The sequence below is a fragment of the Myotis yumanensis genome, unplaced genomic scaffold (genome assembly GCF_028538775.1).
Source record: "Myotis yumanensis isolate MYYU_CA2020_CCGP unplaced genomic scaffold, mMyoYum1.0.hap1 SCAF_23, whole genome shotgun sequence".
Lineage (NCBI taxonomy): Eukaryota > Metazoa > Chordata > Mammalia > Chiroptera > Vespertilionidae > Myotis > Myotis yumanensis.
Window position 1 is genome coordinate 14,879,586 of NW_027223774.1, and position 20,563 is coordinate 14,900,148.

Consider the following 20,563-nt stretch of genomic DNA (forward strand, 5'->3'; position numbering starts at 1 on the left):
GCACAGCCGGGGTGACATCCCTGTGACAATTTTCTAAGGTGGCCCTAGAACTCTTTTGCTGAAGGAAAATGTCAAACGTGCACTGACAGGGAGCTGTGGAGAATGACCAGAAACTGGACGCCTCAGGCTACTGCTTTTCTGGCCACCTGTCTGTGCATGTGCAAGATTGTGTTTGTATCTGTGTGTGTTGTGAGAGGCTTCACCAGTTTCCAGAGAACCAAAATACTAAAACGGGCAACAGGCTTGGCAAAAATGAGGGTAGAGAGAGGGAGGGTCCTGAGTCCTGACTCCTCCCTGGCCCACATGACCAGGGAGGTTATCTTGCCCCAGTAGGAGGCTCAGCATATAGTTAGGAGGGACCGCACATCCCACCAGTCTGGACAGAGGTGCCTGGGAGCCTTACTTGACATCGAGCTCTTTTCTCAGAGGGCGGGACAGAGCAGGCAGCAGTCATCATGGAGTTCCCTGCAGCCTCTTCCAGCAGAGGACTTGTCCCCTGGCTGAGGCTTCTAATGGCTGGTAAGGAGGAGACAATCCCTGGGAATGGAAGGGAGGTTGGGAGTCGGAGACTGGTCAAGATCTCCCGGGGAGGACGGCGCTCTGAGAGGAGAGGAAGGGCTTCCCCTTGGACCTGAGTGAAAGGACAGGGACGCAGAGTAGGATGAGAGAGGGGGCTCAGCAGCAGTAAAATCTCATCATGTGGAGAGGGCCAGGAAAACCTCAATTGCTGTTCATTTTCTGTTATTCATCACTGGGTATTGAATTTTGACAACTGACCACAGTCATAACAATTTATTTCAGGTGATACCAGAAACATTTTAACCAGGGTCACTAAACATTGTCCCCACCACCAACTACAAATATGAGCACATACATCATGGGACGTGGTCAAGCCTGGGAACACTCATTCATGCACCCACAGGTGTTTGCAGCCTATTGCAGGCACTGAGGGCATAAGATCACAACACCCTCTGCCCACATGCTTCTCACATTATACAGGGAGAAAAGAGACGAGAAGAGATCTACATGTGACATCATGTACCCACAAGTGCCCTGAAGGGCACAGAGCAGGGACGGGTCAGAGAGTGAAGATAGAGGGTCTTTAGAGAATGTGGTCAGGGAAGGTCTTCCAAGAAGGCCCCTGAGTGTCAACAGGGATCTGAGGGCAGTGAGGAGGATAGACACACAGACAGCTGGGACAGAGAATTCAAAGCAAAAAGCCTAGGTTCCGAGGTGCTGAAGCCATGGTGGCCATGTTGCTGACCTTGACCAAGGAGATGCACACACGAACTCACAGGCAGACCAAGGCTGAGAGATGAAGAGAAATGCCTCATCTCTCCATCCCAATACACCAATGAAATACTGACCAATTTTTCTCTTCTCTTCTAGTCTTCCTCTTAACCTTGTGGATTCCGCCCACCACTGCACGATTTGAGATTGTCATGACCAGTGCTCTTGAAGGGCAGGATGTGATACTACGTACCCAAAATAGGCCTCCCGGTGTTACAGGCTTTATTTGGTACAGGGGATTCGTGATGAACTACACTAATTTAATTGCATATGTATCATGGAGTTCAGGGAAATATATAAAAGGGCCCGAATACACTGGTCGAGAGACAGTAAAATTTGATGGAACCCTGACCATAAGAAACGTCACTGTGTGGGACCTAGGAATCTACCTCGTAGTAGCCATCCTTCACCATTCAAAAAGAGAAATAGGATTTGGACGGCTCAATGTATACCGTGAGTTATTGCTCTCTGACCTCTAGGTGTCGGGTCGGGTTAATTCTACTTCACACACAGGACTGCCAGCCCTGGATTCTCCTCCATCCCCCTCTGCACCGTGTCCCAAGCTGGGTTTTGGCATTTAGTGCAGGACACACAGTGGAGACAAACTTCCTAAAGCCAGAGTTCCCTTCCCAGATTCCAGCCCCACAGACATTCACCACAGAGAAAAGGACCAGTTTGATGAGATTGAGTCAATGGAGAGAGACACGTCTCAGTCCAGGTCCATGATCCTCTTTCCCTGATCATGTCCCAAGGATAGACCCTGCAGAGCTCTGTAAGGTCCTGGCCTGAGGGGTTCCCTGGGTTCTTCACAGAGAATCTCAGTTTGGGCAGCCCCTCTCCAGGCCCCTGTCACAATGTCCTGACTCCTGAGTCCCTGGGGAGCCTGTGTGAGGTTGGGTTTTGCTTCCAGGGAAGGGCTGAGTGAGAGTAACAGTTTCCCATGTGCCAGAGTCACAAGGCTCCTGATCTGGTCAGTAGTTGGCGCTCAACCCTAAAAGCCATGTCTCGGAAGAGATGGAGCCTGGTCTTTCCCCTGAGACTGTGTATGGCGAGAACAACCTTACGAGCTTCACAGATTATTAGCTGACTCTTCTGGGGAACTTAGGAGAGTTCAGGGAAAGGTCAGCATCCCAAGAGAGGAGAAGGAGAAAAGATGCCCCTGGCAGCTCTCATCCACTAGGGATCAGCCCAGGGGATTCTCTCGTGAAGTTCATCAATAACAAATGCCTCTTTTTGAGCAGTTTTCCTTCCCAATATTTACGTCAGATACTGTAAATATTTTATGACTAGTACATTGTCAGCCTGGCAGTCAAATATTCATTTTCCTTCACTGAGGGGAAAGTGAGTCAGAGGGAGATACAGTCCCTAAGCAGAATCAGGAAGTCCATGAGAAATTGATCTGAGACACTTGAGGTCTTTCTGCTGCCATAGCTTCATCTTTTCTTCCAATCCCAGTGGCCTTATTAGATGTCTTTGGATCCCTAGATCAATCATTGGTTCATTTCCTTCCTTCTTAGGGTTCTTCAGCTAAAAGGGGTAGATTTGGTCTGGGGAGTGAGGGAAAATTTAGAATTAATTAATGTTTACTGTGGAACCAAATTACCCTCAGAACCATCAGAATCAGGGCTGATATGTTTGAGGAAGGAGCATGACCCCAGGTATCAAGCTCACACTCAATCATTCTCACCCTCTATTTCTTCACAGGGCCAGCGAGTGTGCCCACACTCATAGCCAGCAACACCACAGTCACAGAGAATGAGGATGCTGTTGTCATGACCTGCTACACAGATGAGATCTCCATCAAATGGTTATTCAATGCTACAAGTCTGCGGCTCAGGAGGAGGATGAAGCTGTCCCAGGATGACAAAACACTCACCATAGACCCTGTCAGGAGAGAGGATGCTGGGAACTACCAGTGTAAAGTCTCCAACCCCGTCAGCTACAGTGAAAGTGCGCCTGTAGAGTTATATGTCAAGTACTAGTGATCCTTCTCCCCTCCCCTTTGTTCTTAAACTGAAAAAAAAATGCACCTATTAGATTTCTTGCGGTGGTGGAAATTGCTTAGAAGACTTGCTTTGAATCAATAAACACTAAAAAATGTGAGCTGGCATTGTCATTATTGTTGGCATTAGGTAACATTCCACATTGGACCCCATCTCTGTTGGTCCCATTTGCACCATTTCCACAATGGAGGGGACACCATGTGCTTCACTGGAGGGCAGTCATTGTATGATGACTGGCATGAGTAAGAGTAAGCTCACAGGAACATAAACTCTTTCCCATTCCAGGGAGACCTGTTGAGGGTACCTGGACATTTGTTACAATGGGAATAGGCAAGAGAACACTTCTGTGAGATGCAACAGTGACACTGTCTCCCTGTTTTACTTCTCCCAAAAAATTACTAATGCCTTCTGAAGTATTCTTATGTTTATAGCAATAGATTTATTTGCATGAATTCAGTAGCACTTTGTCCTCTTTGTTGATAGAATAGAATTGGGAATGATGGTAATGCAACCATGGCTTAGCAAATGTCCTAGTTCAAACTGATGCCCACAGAATTATAAATGACCTCACCTTTTATGGAGCTAATTTTGACCTGATGCAGTCTTGTAATCTGTTTGAGAGGAGGGCATCACCCAAAGGTAGAGAGACTGCAGGTGAAGTGTGAGGGTGAGGCCGCCTAAGCTCCAAGGGAATTTTAAATCTCCCATCTCAGGTTTCATAAAAAAGCCTGCATCAGAGCAAACTGTGATGTGAATGTGAGTCCTCTGCACTTAGGACACTAAGCAGAAACCAGCCATGTTGGAGGATGGAAAATACTTTTCTTCCTTGGAGATGACATTTTATCAAAGGGAAGGTGACTGTAGAGAGAAATGTAATGTCTCCATGGAAAACTCCAGGAACACAGCCTTCTGGCAGATCAGATGCCATCTCTGTTCAGTCTCTTCACCTTTTTGCATCTATTTATAAATGGCTGGGAACTTGCACTTATTTATATATCGCAGGAACTGAAGGTGATGCAAACTGGGTCCTGGCTGAAAGGATTTAGGTGTGTTTCCCTCTACTGTGCAGAAAGCAGTTGTGTTATGAACAAGAGGCCTCATTATTGCCTCAGAGTCTCTAACCTTTCTTCCTGACTATAAGCCTCTTATGTCAATTTTTTGTTTTTAGAGCATCTCCTTTAGAAATGTAACTGCAATTTGTAATTGCAGATTCATTCTCTGTCCTTTTGAAATATACCTATGTCTCCTTAAAAGCTTCTTGACATTCAGCTGGAGTGGTTCAGTGATTGAGCATCAACCCAAGAAACATGAGGTTATGGTTCAATTCTCAGTCAGGACGCATGCCTGTGTTTCAGGCTTGATCCCCAGTAGTGATGTGCAGGAAGCAGTCAATCAATGATTCTCTTTCAACATTGATGTTTCTATGTTTCTCCCCTTCTCCTTTCCTCTCTCTAAAATCAATAAAAGTGTAAGTTTAAAAAACATAACTTCTTTCCAGTTATGATTCATATAATATCTGCCAAGAAATTTTGGGTCCAATCTACTAAAATTTAATTCTCCTGTTTTCCATGTTTCATTCTCTGAGGAAGAGTAGGAGCTTAACTTGGGTGGGAACATTTTAAACCAAGATGTCAAAAGTCCTGCTTACCCTCACCAGTGTGGCCAAGTTGGTTGGCATTTTGTCCCGAACACCTAAAGTTTGCATGTTCAATCCTCAGTCAAGGCATTTATGGGAGGCAACTGTGTGTATGTGTGTTCCCCCATGTCCTGTGTGGTTCAGGGTTCAGGATCTGGAAGAGGAGCTGCACACAAATGAAAGAGAAAAGACAAGAGATAATTTGGAAATATTGGAGTGCCAGGTGGGCAAGTCCAACTCAAGGGGAAGGACTTCCACTAGTGCCCAGGCCTCGCCAGGCTTTTATTCAACTTTGGTTAAACAGAAAACCCTTAGGCAGGTAGTTGCAGTAACAGTCAGGCTATCTTAAAGGTCAGTAAATATTAGAAGGATTTACTCTGAGACTATTTGATCAGGAAATAGCTTGAGCCCCCTTTGTCAGGACAAGACAATCAGTGCATAACTCAGGCCCTTGCCATGGGTTCAAGGTTCACCAGCATTCTGGGATCCTTGTTTGCACTTCTTGCTAGTGAAGACAATGGGCGGCCTCCTGCAAAACTGGTTATTTTCTCTCTCACATCTCTCTCTCTCTCATCAATAAAAACTTATCCTTGAGTGAGGTTTAAATGTTACAATAATGAAAACCCTCCTGTTAGGATTTAATGAGTTTTATTTATCTTTTGTGTCAATCCAATTAGCAAACACAGATGCCTATGAATCTTTCTCCTGTTCTTAAAATCTCCGCAGCCTTTTATTTCAGTGGTGTTGAGGTCAGTCTCACTGCCCTATTGCATGGTCTTGTATACGGACTCTCTTGTCTCCCTGAATTTGTCTGGCTCAAGATTTACTTTGATATCATCTACCTGTAATTAGCTGAACCTGTCATCTTACAGTGTCAATCCTCATCATATTTTCAAATTTTCCCATTTCTTTCCTTATGTGGTTATAATCCTCCAAATAAATGTTTCCCACTTTTCTTCCTCTCTTCTGAAGTGGGGTTCACAGCAGGAGATGGCCTGACTTGCCAGATCATTCCCAGGTTGCCTCTGAATGGCCTTTGCACCAGATCTGAGGAGATGTGACCAAACCATCAAAAGTGTTCTCATTCTATATTCATTTTCACTGCACCTCCGAAGAACAATATCACAGAGAATTAAACAAATATTCAGTGATAAAAGAACAACTCCAGTAAACATGCACATCCCTGTAATGTCAGCCACCTGCAGGCCTACACTGGACGACCCTATTGCCAGACATCCATGCCCCAGAGCTCAGGCCAGACATCAGGGTCCTACTTCTTTGTCTCATTTTTGTTGTTGCTTTGCAGACTCGATGTGCCTGGCCTTAGAGCGTCAACGAGCAGAACCTGGGAAATGGAAATGATCTCTCCTGTGGTTTTCTTTTGCTTCCTGCCCATTGTGGCTTCCTGGGTATTTAGTGGAAAATTTTGGAGACCTGGCCCAAGTTGGATGGTGGGTAAGCAGAAGGAAGCACAGGAAGTAGTTGTGGAGGGATGGGGTTTGTTCAGAGTCAGGATGGGAAATTGTAAAGCTTGGGAGGTTTGGGGGTGTGAGACATTTTATGAGTTCAGTGGCACCTGGGGGTGAAAATAGGAAGGCTCTCTATGTGTGGGTTTAGGTTGGGCTGAGGAACACGAGAAGGGCTGACCTACGAGTTGAGAGAGCAGTCACTGGAGCTGGTGTAGTGGTATTGGTGTGCCATTCCCCCAGAGCTAGATAGATGTGAGGGGTGGGAAAGGGGGTTCAAAGGAAGAATAAGGTCTGGAAGGCTTAGATTACTGCCCTGACATTGAGACAAGTGGGGCACCAGATGTACAGGCTGGCAGGGTAGATGGTACAAAGAACGGGGGACAAGAAAGAGAAGGAGACAGAATACTGATTGGTGGTTTCAAGGGATAGGGGCTGGGTGATGGGAGCAACATCTCATTGAGTGCAGGGTTTTATTTGGGGGATGAATATATTTTAGTACTAGGTAACATGGTGGCTGAACAATATGTGGCTATACTGCCAGTAAAATCTTCACTTTACAAAGATTAATATCTTGTTATAAGAATTTCACCTCATAAAAATCATTATGCTCACTGCAAGAAGCCACACCAAAAGGAGAGTATATGATGTAATTTCATCTATATATATAACATTCTAGTAAATGCAAAATAATCTATCAATAAATACAGGATGAATGATTGCCTGATGACTGTGGGGTGGGTTTCAGAGAGAGGGACCACAAAAGCACATGAGAAACTTTTGGGTGACAGGGAGTGTGTATGTGTGTCAGCACTTACCGGATTGTACACTTTACATATGTGTGGTTTATCACTTGTCACTTATACCACAGTCAAGCTGTAATCAAGTCTTGATATCATGAATTGCTTGTGCAGTTTGGGAGGGAAGAACGCCTTTATTCTGTTATTGTTGTTCCCAGGAGGGCAGACCCTGGATGTGCAATAATGACAACAGCTGGCCTTTCTCCAGCACATACTGTGTACTGGGCACTTCAGGTCTATTAGCTCATTTAATCACCCAAATGAGTGAGTTTAACTCATTTACTTCCCTTGACTTTCCCACCTCCGGGCCTTTGCACCTGCTGTGCTCTCTGCCTGGACCTCTTACTCCTGCCCCCCATCAGCTCTAGGTTAGCCTGGGCTCTTGCTCTATTAGATGCCTCTCTTCAGGAAAGTCTTCCCTGGACCCTCAGTCTAGGTCAGAATCGCAGTTAGGTGAGGTCATGTCCCTCAATACTTCACCTTTTCAACCATGATCACAAGTGTAAATTCTTTACCCTTTTATCAAAGAAGACCAACCCACTGCTCACCATCTACTGACACTGCTCTAAGCACTGGGGGTGCAGATGTGAGACAGAACAGACAAAATCCCAGTCCTCATGGACATGGCATGCTGGTGGGGGGAGTCACCCGGTAACCCAAACAGCAAGAACAGTAATAATGTGATAGATGTAAGAGTGAAATAAGGCATGTGTGGGGTGTTTTTATTTTTTTTCCATTTAAAAATGTTGGAGCAGCAAAAAGGAGGCAAGCTGGTTGGAGCAGAGAGAGCTGGAGATGAGAAGAGACGGAGTCAGAGAGGCAGGGGCCATAGCCAGAAATCTGGTTTCCCTCAGAGTGACCTGAGGAGCCTCTGGAGGACTCAGAGCCCAGTGGGCGTGAGTGATCTGTGTTTAGTAACAGCAACCAAAATTTAGCCTTTCTGAAGTTCCTATTTTGGGATATTGATTTCAAGCTTTTAAGAAACAAAACTCAGAAAGAACTTTTGACCCCTCCCCACGCCCCCACATTCCTGCCATAGAGTCAGACAAAAGAACTTGCTCAAGAAAGGAATCAGGATGTTCACCTTAGCCTACATTCCTCAGCACCTGTGTGGCTGCTGGGTGGAGGGCAGGGAGCCCACTGAGGAGGCAAGTGCAGTCATCCAGGTGACAGGTGAGGGTGGTCAGACTAGTGTGGGAGGAAGAGGTCAGTTTATGTATTTGTTGAAAGTATAGATTCAAGAGAATTTGCTGAAAGACTGGATGTCGGGTGTGGGAGACAGTGAAAGAGATTCAGGAAAATTCTGGAGGAGCATATTGAAGTCAGAAGTTTGGCTGGGATCAAGGATCTTAGGGCATCTTGAAGTGCCTTTCAGGTATTAGTTGTCAAATAAATAATTGGACATCAGCAATCATGTCCAGTTTGTCTCTCTCATCCACTCTCTTGCCTCTAGGGCCCTGCATAGTGATGGGTAGGTACATAGTAGGAGTACATTACATATTCCAAGAATTGAGAAATAAACAATCAGATCCTATCCTGGACACTCATACACAATAGCTCTTAATGACTGAAAAAAACAGAGATGCCATAAAGTTACCATGATTGCAGGGGCTCTTATGAACCCCTTTGTTTTTTTAAGTCACATCAGGACCTTTCTCCCGCATTCATGCTGTACGCATTTTGGAATTAAATTAAGTTAAACATGAAAGTGCATGGGTAATATTGAAGCCTAGCTGGACACTCGCAGCAAGACTCCTGCCCCCAATTCCTCAACAATAGACATATGACTGGAGTCCTTCATGCAGGCAAGAAGCTCACATACTAGTCAAAATTAGGGACATGTACAAACACAGCAAAGGAACAGCTTAACTATTGAGTAGTGATGGCGGAAGCACTAATCTGAGACATGAGTCAGGGTCTCAGGACTCCTAGTTCTTCCTGAACAGCTATGGATGATATGAGTGTGTCAAGTTACTCTCCAGGAATGAAGAAATTTTTTATAGTAGATTCCAATGTATCTTTTAGTTTTTTTTCTAATGAGAAGTCAAAAGAGGACACATTTAGACTGAAAGAGCAATGTTTCAGTGTTTTTATGTTTTGTTTTGATAATGACTTAGTTCAATGACTTGGTAACTAGGATTGAGTTTTTAGTTAGACTTTTAAACCTTACTAAGAGTCGTGGCTCTACTGTGAAGGGAAGCAGAGTGTTTACCCGAGATGTGCCTTTTAGGGTGTTGATATTGATATCGTCACTGGGGAAAACAAGGTTTAAGAAATAAGCCTTGGACTTTCCCACTAAACTGCCTTGAATGTGTTTAGTTAGAGGACCAGCTCTAGGAGGGACATTCCCATTTGCTTTGCCATCTCTATGACAATATTCTTGCCTTTTGAAGCCTCAAACCACAACCCTATTTCCCCCTCAGCTTCAGAATGACATATAAGATTCCACTACCCAATGGTTCCTTCGTTCTCTATTCTTACAGTCCCAGAATATTTGTTCATATATCAGATTTTACAGTGTCTCCTGTTAATCTGTCTGTTAATTTGACATTTAGCCCAGATAGAAGAATTTAAAATATGAGAGGAAGATTACGCTTTGTTCCCATAGCTGGATGTTATGATTTCTAGTTAAATAATAAATAGAAAATAGAAACTGGCAGGTGTGATAGGAAAGAATGCACATGTAGCCTGGAGCCTGGAAACTAGTCAGTGAAACAGGTTGCAGGAGATATCGTGCTCATGATCAGAGAAAGATGTTGTCTGCTAAACACAAGATGGATAGATGTTTTCTGCTCTTAAGGGAACATAAACGACCCAACCCCAAAATGGGTTGGAGAGCTATGGGTTGTCTGCACGAAGGAAGACCTCTAGGCTCCAATAACCAAAGACCCCAGCCGGGATGATGCCGGGAGAAATAAATCACATCATGAGTACTTATAGCATAACTGACCAATCCTCAAAACCCATGATTCTGAACCCCATGTCATGACTTTTGCCCCTTAAAAGACCCTAAATATAAACCACTGTGAGTTCTGGTCTTTGAGCATCAGCTGCTCCATTTCCCTTCATTGGTGTCTTTATAATATATACTTTCTTCCTTTCACTGCAACCTGATATCAGTTTACTGACTGTCTAGGCATTAGGAGAACAGATCCCACCTCAGGGTGGACAACAATATGAATGACTTACATGCTTGCTCCTCCACTGATCCTGGGATCAGAACCACTGCCTCAGGCCTTGTTCTGTGAGAACAAAGAGGAGCAAAAGGGGTGAAGGTGAACTCTGAAGGTGAGAGAGGTCTTAGTGAGAGAGGGGAGTGAAAGTGAAGTCTTCTCAAACTCCCTGAGCACCTAATACAGGCAGATCACTGACAATATCATAATCACTTCTAGCATCACCCTGCTGGGTAGTTTTTATATGAGCTGAAGGTTTTGTTTCTGTTTTTTTCTCATCAACAACCAATTCTCCAATGGGGTGTCCTACAATTCATTCTGATACTATCTGAAGTGGGTGCAGATCGCATAGGTTAAAGGCTCAGTGACATAACTTCAGACGCCATTACAAATGGGGTGCCTATGTAACTCACATTTTGGCCTGGTTAACTTTAGATTTGGAGGTTCCCATGACCCCTCATTCTTTATAATTATCTAAAAACCCCACAAAGTACTCAGGAAAGGACTTTACTTACAATTACTGGTTTATTGTAATTATACCATTCAGGAATACCTAAAATGGAGATACTGGCAGACCAAGCCATGGGGAGAGGTGTGAAACTTTCATTTTTTCCCTGAGTGCTCAGCCTTCCAGAATCAACACAGAGTTTCCTGAGTCCCATGTTTAGGTTTCTTATTGGATGTATCCTTATGTTGGCATAATTGATGAAATATCTGGCCATTGGTAATTATCTCTAGCTCCTCTCTCCTCCCAAGAGGTTAAGGAGTTGGACTGTGTGAATGAAAAAGGGGCCACATACTCAACCTCATAAGCTCAGGAAAGGACTATGTGGGGGCCTTACAAACTCAGAAACCTTAAGTAACCCCACAGGATGGTCTGAAAATAAAACCTTCTAACTTAAAGTGAGTCATGGTGGGTAGTCATATGGTAGGCAGGTATCTTTCCTGACAAAGGTCAGTCTTTACCTTAACTGAGCCCATCCATCGACTTTTTACATCCACAATAACATACCTTTGGAATGTCAGGGTGATTTTCTTTTTTCCAAACCCCTCACAATTCCAGAGAAGAGAGCACAAGACTCGTCAATTTATTGTTATCATGCTAATAGTTTAATGCTAACTAACTTATACCAACCAATATAAAATAAGTATGCGTTGATTGCTTTTACTTTTTATCTAGTCCCAGAGATTTTCTCTGTGCCTTGCTGTTTTTTCTCTTACCTCTCCAATCTTTAACCACTGGATTTCATGTCACTCCTTTTCCTTCTATAGATTGCAAAGTGTGTAGCAGATGTTCTACTGTCTAAATATAACCCTGGAAAATCATTCCAAGATCCCCAAGGTCATTTCCTTCTTCCTGTAGATCCCTTTTAAAGATGCTAATTGAATTTTATCCAAGTGATACCATCTCAGGAGTACAAATATGTCTTAGTTATGATTTCTATGTCATTCTCACTATGTTGAGGCATTCACTACGTTGAGGCATTCACTGAAGCATTCTCAGTGTGTGTTCCAGGTGAGAGCAACAGTTAAAAAGGTAAATTATGATTGGGGAAAATTAATGACTCTTACGGAATTCCCTATGAGTTAAAGTGACTGAGGGACAGATTTCACTGTTCAAAACATACAATCCATTTCTAACATTTGGCCTATTCTACTAGTCTTTTTATTGTACCTATAACTCCAGTTCTCTGGATTGGTGTAATATACAAATGATATAATTAAAAGTCAACTAGCTAAATTTTCAGAAGCTTTTAATCTCCCTTGGCCTAAAGCCCACCTTATGGTTCTTCTCAACCTGGAATCTGCTATTTTGGTAAACACATAGCTTTTCTCTTCATTAAATTGTCACCAGTAACCCCATGTATCTAGATCAGTGGTTCTCAACCTTCCTAATGCCACGACCCTTTAATACAGTCCCTCATGTTGTGGTGACCCCCAACCATAAAATTATTTTTGTTGCTACTGCATAACTATAAATTTGCTACTGTTATGAATCATAATGTAAATATCTGATATGCAGGAAGTATTTTCATTGTTACAAATTGAACATAATTAAAGCATAGTGATTGATCACAAAAACAATGCGTAATTATATATGTGTTTTCCGATAGTATTAGACATCCCCTGTGAAAGGGTCGCCACCCACAGGTTTTGAACCACTGATCTAGATGAAGAGACATATGAATCAACTTTATGAAAAGGAGACATTCTGCATTATTATCATGAACATTTTAACCAGCTGATAGGGACAGATAAGTTAGTGACATTTATTTACAGGAGTGTTCTCAGCACATGAAGTCTTCAAAGTCCATGACTTATTTTGTCAATTGGAAAAGACTTCAATGAAAGACTCTCCAACATTGTTTGAATGGACGGTATCAGGTGCCCAACCACAAATGGACATCTGCCCTGTCTCCCACACTTGCCTTCACCTACAGTGAACAAAGACTTTTTGAGAATGAGAGGTCACTGACATCAGAGATTGACAGCTATCCCAAGACACCGAGAAGGCCTGTATAACTACAAATTGATTATCTTTACCTGCCTGTGAATATTAGTGACTAGTAATTGGTGCACGAAATCTATGCACATTAAAAGGAAATTAGTTGCCCTAACCGGTTTTGCTCAGAGGATAGAGCATTGGCCTGTAGACCCAAGGGTCCCGGTTCAATTCTGGTCAAGGGCATGTACCTCGGTTGTGGGCACATCCCCAGTGGGGAGTGTGTAGGAGGCAGCTGATTGATGTTTCTCTCTCATCGGTGTTTCTAACTCTCTATCCCTCTCCCTTCCTCTCTGTAAAAAATCAATAAATATACTTATTTATAAAATGGAATTAATTAGCAGAGATATTTTAATATTGCTATTTGCCCTTTCTCTAGAACAGAAGTTCGAGAGATGAAAGGAAATTAGTAAAATGTATATGAAAATAATATATAAATTTATTAATAAATAAACAGTATCAAAAGGATATAACAACAACAGAGGCATGATATAAAAATGACAAAAATATGATATGAAAACAACAAAAACATGATATGAAAACAACAAAAACATGATATAAAAACAACAGTGATGCAAACAGTGACTGATAAAGTGATTAAACTTATTCTATTATCTCCCTGTACACCACATTAAGAGTGAAAACACTTTCAGAGTGCTTGACTAATTTCCCTTGTGATGAAGTACTTAGGACTTTAACTGTAACATTACATGCTCTTCAAACTTGAGAGAAAGCAACATATAACTGACCATGTGCAAAAACGGGTTCAGGTAGGAATATACCTAGTCTGTCTAGAGTTTGTCCTTGTGATTTATTAATAGTCATCACAAATGCTGGCATCACGGGAAACCGTCGTTGAATCAATTTAAATGGGATGCCAGTGTCAGATGGTGACAAATTAATTCTTGGAATCAGAACAGCCTCTCCCTCTGCAGATCCTGTTAATACTTCAGCTTCGCTTCGATAATGTTAGGTTGTAATCTTTTGATAATAAATCTGGTACCATTACAAAGACTCCATTTACTATTGATATTTCTCAATAGCATGATGATTGCACCCACTTTCAATTTTAATTTATGACATGGCATTCCCGAAAGAGTAATAAATGCTATTAAGAAATTTGATAGGAAAGTTTTCCTTTTCAGCATCATCTGTGGAATCAATGGAATCATCACTCAAATATGTGTGAAAATCTCCATGGAGTATATCCAAATTTTCTTCATTTAATTTTTGAACATGCTCAAATTTTGGACAAAGAATTGCACGTTTAGATATAGTTTTAATATTATCTATAGCAGTGGTTCTCAACCTTGGCTGCACATTAGAATCACCTGGGAATCTTTTTAAAATTCTGATTCCTGTGCCTAATTCTCCAGAAATTGTTTCTTTGCTATAAGGTGGGGCCACAACATCAGAAACAAAGAAACAGAATTAAAACTTTATTGTGGGGAGCCGCTACAGTGTTTTGGACAGGTTCAAGCCTTGGACTGATGAGAGGGCACAGTCCTCTCATTGCCACATGCAAGTCCTAGCTTGGAGGGCAGAGCCCTCCCAGCACAATTATAGCTAACAGCTGTAGTTGTAAGCTTGAACCTATGGTTGGAAAACATGGCCCCATGTGCCTGAGTGATGTAGGCTTGATAGAGTTCAGGTGTATGTAGTTGAGTAGTATTGAAACCCAGGAGAATGTTGTAAACATCTTGGTCACACCTTACTTTGCCTCGTAGCATCTGCTATAAAATAAAGGCATGGCTGTGGGCATGGTCACTGTCTCTCAGAGAAGCAGCATCCCACCGAGACCCGGCTTTCATTCTCTTGTCTGTCTTTTGTAAGCCTTCCAGCCGCCCCTGCTCAGGTTCACCCATGGCCGTGCTGGTGCTCGGCACACTTTAGAAAGATCTGCCTCCATGCTCCGAGGGTTAGTTCCTGCCTCAAAACCCACCCTTACAGGAAACAGCTCCGGAAAGCAGCTTGGGGAGGGGGGGGCGGGGTGCGCAGCCATTGCCAAGAAAACCCCTGCAGGACTGACTTCCTTCCCTTTGGTCATGGCGGTTCTTCTGGACATGATGAACACCACCCATGATTTTTATATAAGTAGATAATAATAATTACACTTGTTCTTTGGACTTTTCTCAAACATTGTATATATAGCCCAATATTTAATAATGACTAAAGGTGTATATGATAACTTTTGTGTTATTAATAATACAATTTATTAATAATAACTTTTTTATGTTTTCTCTTTTTGAGACAGGTTAGTAAGAAACTAAGAAAATTTCTTGGCAAGTGGAATTAAGCAACTGAGACAGACAGCTGAACCAACTGTCGAAGCAATTTACAGCCAGAATCAGAAGGCCATCAGGGTGGAGAGCCCCGGATGCCTTGTAATGCCCGAAACTGGCCCCAGGGAGGCCTTTCCTTCACTGTAATATTAGTGATAATGAGGTTTAGACTGCCTGCCCTGGCACTGACCCATTAATAGAGACCATGACCCTTAAACGGGACATCTAGGAAAGCTGATGAAAACTCTATTGAGATCTCTCCTGAGACCTCCACTAAATCCTCACCTTTGGAAAGTAAATAATATCACTCAAGACAAAGAAGCCAGGGTGTGCCTCCTTCTGGCACCACCCCCACGACCCAAATAATCTGCTTTTTGAGTGAATTTTATTCCTTTAAAACTCTATAAGGTCCCCATGAAACTTGCAACCAGGGGAGCAATGGGCAACAGCAGCTTGTCTTGTACTAATCAATCCCATTTCCATGTTCCCTCCGATTTCAGGTAGACTGAAAGGTTAAATATTCCATTCCCCCACTCCTTTTGATTGAGAATCCAGATGTGAATTAAACTCAGCCTCTGAGATGCACTTGTGTGTAATTTAGAAGCTGGAGAGGACATGGGCCTATTATTTCTGCTACTGTGTTGACTGATGTGTGGCCTCTGGCAGACACAGCTAACTCTTTATCTGTGAGAGGGGGCTTTGTCAGCGTGACTTTGAAACCCAACTTCCAGTGGCAAGTCTTCAACTTCCATTTTTGTAGCCCTTTGAAAATTTTACAAGCACCTAACCCTTTGTGTGAGAGACTTTTCTACACAAATGTTTATGGAAATTTTATCTGAGAGACTGTCGCTCCTTACAAGTTAAACTCCTTGAGCGCAGGGCCCACGTATTTCTTGCTCTCTGTGGTGTTCCCAGTGCCCAGTGCAGACCTGAAACACCACAGATACTCAGTAAACACTCATTTAATGGATGAGGGAAGCCATATAATGGAAGCCAGTAATCCTGTGTGACACTTGCAGTCAGATCATGTTCCTTATCCACAGGAAGACCTTGGTGTCAGCCTGGGAGGAGGCCACAGCCCCTTTTTACACGGGGATGTCCCAGGACCAGGTGTTTACCACACTTACAGTCAGGAAAGGGAGACAGGAACCTCCTCATAGTGAGGGATCAGACCTCTCTGATTTCATCACCAGGAACGTACAGCCCTCCCTACCTGTCATATCTTCAGGGCCTGGAAAGCAGTCCATGTTCTGACTTTTATCACAGATCCCTGACCTGACAGACATGAGGGATTCACAATCCCAGGTAGAGTTCCTATCAAGGCAGGAGTGTGCTCACCCTCACCTCAAGGGAATTAGGGGATGATTCCCCATGCCCAAGGTCCCTGGTCTGAATACAGCATCCTATGGCCCCTAAAGACATCTCACCAGCCCACGGTGACCTGGGGAGCAAGGGGAACATCCTCAGCAGGATGAGAAAGGAGAACCCAGGATCTGGGGTTGCTTCCATCTCAGAGGTGCTGAGGGTCCCACGGGGGCATCCCCTCCCCTAACAGAGGGACCCACAGAGTCCCCTGGTTGACACTCCATGTGGAGCTGCTCCAGAACCTGTGCCCTGTGGGGAGGCCTAGAGCAGATGACAGACAGGGACACAGGGGACTGAATGCAACATCCCAATGCTGTGATGGGAAACATGGAGGGCATTTTGGGGATCACCCATCCAGGTCAGCACCATCTCCCAAAAGAACCCTCACCAGGCCCTGGCTTTGAAAACCTGGCACAACACATCCTCCTGAAACAGCAGATCCACCAGAGGTGACAGCTCTCTGAACACTGGATTCATAATACTTTGGAGAAAGCCAATCCTCTCACTGGGCCCAGCCTGCCCTGGGATGCAGTCAGGAGGCATGAGACACACAGGGACTGGGCCCCGGATGGCTGGCTCTTAGTCTAGAGGTCAGAGCTCACCTCTGTCCAGGGCTCACAGTGAGCTCTCACATTCTGGAGTCTGGTCAGCATTCCTAGTGCAGGACCTGACATTGCCTGCAGGTCTCCTTTTGCCTTCCAGGGGGTGATATTGAGACCCAAATACAAAACACAGGAAATCCACACTTGAACTGGATTTTGGCTAAGGAGGTGCAGAAGGAGACCTATTTCCATTCTCTGACTAACAGATTTTTCTGTGCCCCTCTGTCAAGCCGGCACTGTCCCACCTGCTTTTTCAGAAACTGTGAATTAAAAAGAGGCTGTGCAAAAACCTGATAAGCCCAGGGGGCCACATGACAGGCCTGACAAGCTCAGTGACGCACAGTGTGGTCTGATCACAAATGCCTAACTGGGCAGGTGATGGCAAGTAGTCAGGTCACAGGCCCACAGCTTCCTTAGCGAATGTGAGACTTTACCTCAAGTGAGACCTTTCCCTGTTCTTATGCATCATGGATAACGTACCTTTGACATCACATACCTCCAGCAAATTTTCTTTGGTAGACCCATTGAAGGCAGAGCCTGTGGCGCCTGAATACAAGACCACAGAGCGCTCATGTTGCCTGGTTCTCTGCACAGCCTCTGTACCTGCTGGAAATGTTAATGGTCCTGGACCCTCTAAAGTAAAAATTAATATGTGTTTCTCCATTTTTCTTTTTATTTATTTCTAGGGCTTTCCCTGCTATCCTTTCCATCATTTTCCAATAGATTTCAGGCAACTTTTTTCATCTTCTACTTTGATTATAATGTAAAAAATAAGCTATAAAACTGCTGTTCTCAGGATTTGAGATCTTGCTTGCAGTCATATGACATCTATTCAGCTGAAATACTCATAACAATCCTCCACAGGTTTGGACATTTCTGACCTTGACAGGGTCTGGGACAGCTACCTTTTCAGGGATCTCTATGTTGCTCCCCAACTCATAACTGGAATCATACATTGGTAAGGCGAGGTGACCTCAAAAAAGTTCCCCAGGCAGAGGACAGAGGCTGCCCGAATAGTCAGGGAGAACATGGAGAAGGTCAAGCAGCAAAGAGAGGGAGGGTCTCCTTGAAAACATTCCGCAAGGACCATGGAGCCCACAGCCACCTGAGCTCCCACCACAGTCCTTGCTTTACACCGTACCCTTCACACCTGGCACCTGCATGTCCTTCTGAGACCCGTGGTGATGGGGGTCTCTGCCACTGGAAAGAATGGCCAGGCTGGTGACAACCTGAGATAGAGGGAGGGTCCCCTCTGCAGTCATCACCCAGCTTGACCCCTTCTCAACCTCAGTCACCTCTGTGGCCTTCCTGCCAGGCGGAAATCCCATCTTCCCAGCACATTTGAGAACACGGGGAAGACCTGGTACCTAGCTGTGTTTCTGTGTCACAAACAGAAATAATTCCCAGTTTGGTCCCCTGTGGGGTACTCTGTGTGGTGCTGACAGACCCAAGAACAAGATGCAGCAGGGGCCAATGCTGGAGTGAGAGGGTCACCCTCTCAGGGGACATGTGACCCCATCTGCTTTGCTGTTGCAAATGTGCTCCCTAGGCGAGTAAGATCCACCTCCCCTGAGAGCATCTTATATTCAGAATGTCTGGTCCACTGCACACATGCAGAGTAAGAATCTGCATTTTCACAGGATGTGGAGACCCTCCCTGTGCACAGGAGTGGGGCAGGGCCCCCCTAGCTCACATCATAGGGTCTCTTCCTGGCATCCATATAACTGGGCAGCTGCTGTAGGAGCCTTTCTAAAATGTCACCTGGGCATCCCAATCCTTAGAAAGTTTCACAGGGGATCCAATGCAGAGCCGGGGTGACATCCCTGTGACAATATTCCTGAGGTGCACCCAGAACTCTTGATCTGAAGGGAAAAGTCAAATGTGCACTGACAGGGAGCTGTGGAGAATGACCAGGAACTGGACGCCCCAGGCCAGTGCTTTCTGGGCACCTGTCTGTGCATGTGTGTGTTTGTGTTTGTATGTGCGCGAGTGTGTGTGTGTTGTCAAAGGCTTCAGTAGTTTCTAGGGAACCAAAATACTGAAAGGGGCAACAGGGTTGGCAAAAAATGAGGGGAGGGAGAGGGAGGGACCGGGGCCCTGACCCAGCCCTGGCCCACATGACCAGGGAGGTTATCTTGCCCCAGCAGGAGGCTCAGCACACAGGGAGGAGGGAAAGCACAAACCACCAGTCTGGACAGAGGTGCCTGGGAGCCTTACTGGACATCGAGCTGTTCTCTCAGAGGGAGGGACAGAGAAGGCAGCAGTCACCATGGAGTCCCCCTCAGCCCCTGCCTTCAGAGGAATTGCCCCTTGGCTGGGACTCCTGCTGGCTGGTAAGGAGGAGACAATTCCTGGGAATGGTAGGGAGGTTGGAGTCAGAGACTTGCCAAGATCTCCTGGGAGGACAGTGCTCTGGGAGGGGAGGACGGGCTTCTCTTTGGACCTGAGTGAAAGGACAGGGTTGCACAGTATGATGAGAGGGCGTCTCAGCAGCAGGAAAATCTCATGATGTGGAGGTGGTGAGGGGCAGGAAAACCTCAATTGCTGTTGATTTCCTAAGTTATTCATCACTGAGTATTGAATTTTGACAACTGACCACAGACATAACAATTTATTTCAGGTGATACCAGAAACATTTTACCGAGGGGTGCTAAACATTGTCCTCACCACCAGCTACAAATATGGGAAAATACAACATGGGCCGTGGCCAAGCCTGGAAACACTCATTCATGCACCCACAGGTGTTTGCAGCCTATTGCACACACTGGGGGCACATGATCACAACACCCTCTGCCCACCTGCTTCTCACATTATATTGGAAAAAAGAAATGAGAAGAGTTCTACATGTGATATCAGGTACCCACAAGTGCCCTGAAGGGCACAGGGTGGGGACAGGTAAGAGAGGGAAGATAGAGGGTCTTTAGAGGATGTGGTCAGGGAAGGTCTTCCAAGAAGGCCCATGAGTGTCAACAGGGATCTGAGGGCAGTGAGGAGGACAGTCACACAGACAGCTGGGAAAGAGAATTCAAAACAAAAAGCATAGGTTCCGAGGTGCTGAAGCCATGGTGGCCATGTTGCTGACCTTGACCAAGGAGATGCACACACGAACTCACACGCAGACCAAGGCTGAGAGATGAAGAGAAATGCCTCATCTCCCATCCCAATACACTGAAGAAATACTGACCAATTTCTCTCTTCCCTTCTAGTCTTCCTCTTAACCTACTGGATCCCGCCCACCACTGCGCAATTTTCAATTGTCTCGATTAATGCTGCTGAAGGGCAGGATGTGATTCTACATACCCGCAATAGGCCTCCCAGTTGTGCAGGCTTTATTTGGTACAGGGGAGAAAAGAGGGACTACTATCATTTTATTGCATCTGTTGCATGGCGTGTGAGACGATATAGAACAGGGCCCGAATACAGTGGTCGAGAGACAGCAAATC

The 20,563-nt window shown here is 44.7% G+C and overlaps 1 protein-coding gene across 1 annotated transcript in view; it reads left to right on the forward strand.

The window, feature by feature from the left end:
• LOC138999843 (cell adhesion molecule CEACAM1-like) overlaps positions 1-20,563 on the forward strand; it is a 52,625-nt gene that overhangs the window by 20,544 nt on the left and 11,518 nt on the right. Inside the window, exon 3 of the mRNA XM_070402058.1 lies at positions 2,995-3,240. Coding sequence (XP_070258159.1) covers positions 2,995-3,240 — 246 coding nt within the window. The remainder of the gene's footprint in view (positions 1-2,994; positions 3,241-20,563) is intronic.